Here is a 3,892-nt window from a genome sequence, read left to right as displayed (position 1 = left end):
CCTCCACCACCACCAACACAAACACAATCACACACACACACACACACACACACACACACACACAAACACTCACACCCACACCCACATACACATGCCACCACAAATCCACATACCCAAGCTCGTGCACAACACACACCTAAGACCACTAAAAAGGACATCACACACAACCTCTAACACATCCTCCAGCCAAAGCAACATAGTAATTGAGCAACACTAAACGACCATTTGAAAAGGAGAATCGTGCAAAGCCTTATTCACCCAATTTACCTCAAATTCATCCCAAAAATGTAAAATATCCCGAAGGAGTCCACAAAGAATATAGAAAACATTGTATTATAGATAACCCATTGCAACCAAAAAATCTCTCGAGCAAAAAATCCATTGCAACCAAAAAATTTTGCAATGGAGTAGAGAGATCACTTGTTGCAACCAAAAAATCCCGCAAAAAATAGAAAATATCACATTATAGATTTTTCAACCAGAAGTGAGCCAACTCACCAATAAGCAATCCAATGGGAGGCAAGGGAGAGAGGCGAGGGTTGTCACCTAGGACAAGAGCAATCGATCAACATATGGCAAGAGCGTTCGAGCCGAAGGAGAGAGGCGAGGGACGATACCGGAAGGACAAGAGCGATCTATCAACCTAGGGCAAGAGCGATAGAGCGAGATAGAAGACGAACAAAAAAGGGCACACGAGGAAATAATTCACTCGACGTGGATCAAAGACGTGGGCCGGTGGTCGATCTTGCATGCCCGTCTATTAAGAAAATGGAAACGTCGTTTTTCAATTAACGCCCTAAGCGCAAAAAACAAACGGCGCAACCACGTTTTCAAAACGGCACCCGCGCTTATAAGCTGCACCAAATGACACCTAAGTTTAGGTGTTGATATGCAATTGCTATAATATTGTGTTGTATGTATGTAATACCCTTTTAAAATAGTTAAAACTAATATAATATTTCATGTACTACGTGTATAAGATCTCACCATCTAATACTTTAGTTATATCAATAGATAATATGTGAACCATTCATAAGTTTAAGGACAGCAACAGGCAGTTCCTGCCCTCCCCCTCAATATATCTCAAACCGCTGACTCCATCAAAAAATGCCGGCGGCCGTCAAAGGCGCCGTTGCCGGAGCTCCTCGTAACTTCTGGGGAGATACGCCGCCGACAGCAGAAGAGTACTACGCTTCACAAGGCATCAACGCCACGAAATCTTTCTTTACTTCGCCCCACGGCGTATCTCTCTTCACTCGATCCTGGATGCCGCTTAGACCGCCGCGCGCTGCTATATTCATGATCCACGGTTATGGCAACGACATCAGCTGGACCTTCCAATCCACCCCTATCTTCCTGGCCCGTTCCGGCTTTGCCTGCTTCGCTCTTGATCTCCATGGCCATGGCTACTCGTCCGGCATCCGCGCCTTCGTTCCCGATCTCCCTGCCGTTGCAGACGACTGCATAACCTTCTTCCGCTCTGCCCTTTCCTCCCACCCGTCCCTCCTTTCCCTCCCTAAATTCCTTTATGGCGAATCCATGGGTGGTGCGCTCTGCCTGCTAATCCATCTCCGCCTCAAAGATCTCCACATCGATAAGAAGGATTGGTCCGGTGCCGTTCTAGTTGCCCCGATGTGTAAAATATCCGACAAGATGCGGCCGCGATGGCCGATCCCGCAGATCCTAACCCTAGTAGCGCGGTTCCTGCCGGCGCTTCCAGTTGTCCCGACGGGTGATCTGGTGGAGAAATCGGTAAAAGTTAAGGAGAAGCGGGTAGTGGCAATGGCGAATCCGATGAGGTATAATGGGAAGCCAAGGTTGGGGACTGTGGTGGAGCTGCTCCGGGCGACGGATGAGCTCTCACGGCGGCTAGCGGAGGTGAGCTTGCCGTTTCTTGTGCTACATGGGAGTGGGGATGTAGTGACGGATCCGGCGGTGAGCAGAGAGCTTTACGAGGTGGCAAGGAGTGTTGACAAGAGTATTAAGATCTACGATGGAGTGTGGCATTCGCTGCAGTTTGGGGAGACAGAGGAAAATGTTGAGATTTTTAGGAAGGATGTGCTTAACTGGCTTGATTGTAGATGTGGAGGCGGAGATGAAGTTGATATTGCTACTGCTGCTCTGTCGTCTGCAACAGTTTGATGAAAATATTTGGTAATTATCATTTTCATTCTTGGTGCTTTTGAAATCGAAACTTTATGTCGATATTGTTTATTTTATTTACTGATATGATTCAAGTATTGCATGTTGGCTTATAGTTTAGATAGCCTAATGTGTGGACGCTATTCAATTTAAACATGCAGTAGATGTTAGGTATTATTTTGCTTAATGTATTGTAGCAAGTAGTGTTACTTTAGATGATATGCAATTTAAATTGTACTGATGGCAAATAAAAATAGAGTCTCTTCGGTTTAATGGTGTCTTATCTGAATAATATAGAACTATTTAGAATATATAATTTGTCCATGAAAAACTTTTGGGTGAGGGTATTCTGACCAAATTTAAATTAGAATGGATTTAAATAACCAAAAAGTTACATAGATGAGCACAATGCATGTGGATTCGATCAAAATTTATATTGCACTCATATTAAAATAAATCAAAAAATTTGGAAACTCATCATGATCAAACAAACCTAAGTGTTGAATCCAGGTGTGCCCAAGGCATGGAGCGGAAGGAAGTGAGGGAGAGGCAGCGAGAGCGAAGGAGAGAGGGAAGGTGAGAGTGCAAACAACTTGCCCCTCTTGGGCAAATTAGGATATTCTCCGGGCTATACGACCCATTTTATATATTGAAAGCAGATGTTATTATAGAGAAAGGGAGAGAGACATTCTAAAAAATAAGGGTCTAAAGAGAAGAGCTCAAAGCGCCCCTACTGCATAATATGGTTCCCCTTTCTTTAGGAGGTTGAGGGACAAAATATAAAATTGCATGTTTTACCCCTGCTTTTGAGGAGTTGTACAGGGTTTTCTGGTCTTTCGTTGTCTACCAGAACCTTTTGCTCGTCAAGCCCTTGGGTCGGCCGACTGAGCTGTTGTCGGTCAACTTTCATTTGTGCGCTGCTCGATTTTAGCTTTGGGAAGCCGATCAGATGTTGAGTGGAGTTACTGGTTGGTTTTCGGGTGGCCAATTGAATTGCTTGATTATTGCTCTTTTGGTGCTTTTTTAGTGATCTTTGGGGGAACTGTTGAGAGAGAGCTTTGTGTTGATACTTGTTAGATTGTTGAAGGTGTTAGACCTTTGTCCGGTCATTTCCTTCAGAGGGATTCATTTGGATGTCTGTCCTTGTTGGCTTAGGTGATCCTTTAGTTGTCGGACCGACCTTCGATTAGTTGGTTGGACTGAATATCAATCGCCTGGGAAGCCTTTAGTTGGTCGGATTCGTGAGACTGTTTAGTTTTTCATCAGGGAAGTTCCTCATCATATTTTCTTTGATCTGGGCTATCAGATTATCTCGGGATTCTTTTAGACAAATTTTTGGTGTACATATTAAGTTTTCCAGTTCTTTTCTTTCATGATAGCAACAACTCCGTAAGAACAAAAGAATTTTTAAAATAATGAATGAAATCTTAGTAGTCATAATTTAAAGTAATGATTAGATTCTCCGAATTTTCATGCCCATGAACCTTATATATAGGTCATGGTGGACGGTTCTTAATATTCGGAGCATCGTTTCTCGTTGTGTCCGCTCAGCTTCTGTGACATTCTTATGGATAAGGGGACCGATCCATCACTCAAACCTGTGGGCCAAACAAAAATGTTGGCCGCTCTTGGGGTGAAGAAAAAGCCCTGGTAGGAAATTGAGTCAAGGAAGAAGTGGGAGAAGAAACTCGCTAAGAAGTCAAAGTCGTCCAAGCGAGTGGAGTAGGAAGAGTCGTCGAATTCGATCCGG

The 3,892-nt window shown here is 43.9% G+C and overlaps 1 protein-coding gene across 1 annotated transcript; it reads left to right on the top strand.

Moving 5' to 3' along the window:
* Window positions 1-1,027: 1,027 nt before the first annotated feature.
* Window positions 1,028-2,257, top strand: LOC110038432 (caffeoylshikimate esterase). Its single transcript, XM_020743279.1, has one exon. The coding sequence runs from the start codon at window positions 1,108-1,110 to the stop codon at window positions 2,140-2,142; it is 1,035 nt and encodes a 344-aa protein (XP_020598938.1). The 5' UTR covers window positions 1,028-1,107; the 3' UTR covers window positions 2,143-2,257.
* The last annotated feature ends 1,635 nt before the right edge of the window (window positions 2,258-3,892 follow it).

This window comes from Phalaenopsis equestris, unplaced genomic scaffold, assembly GCF_001263595.1.
Source record: "Phalaenopsis equestris unplaced genomic scaffold, ASM126359v1 Scaffold232805, whole genome shotgun sequence".
In the NCBI taxonomy this organism is placed as follows: Eukaryota; Viridiplantae; Streptophyta; class Magnoliopsida; order Asparagales; family Orchidaceae; genus Phalaenopsis; species Phalaenopsis equestris.
The sequence above is the reverse complement of the archived record's forward strand: the minus strand, read 5'-3'. Positions and strand labels throughout refer to the sequence as shown.

Excerpts from the sequence above, each read along its gene's own strand:
- LOC110038432 (XM_020743279.1), top strand. The coding sequence starts at position 1,108 with ATGCCGGCGGCCGTCAAAGGCGCCGTTGCCGGAGCTCCTCGTAACTTC.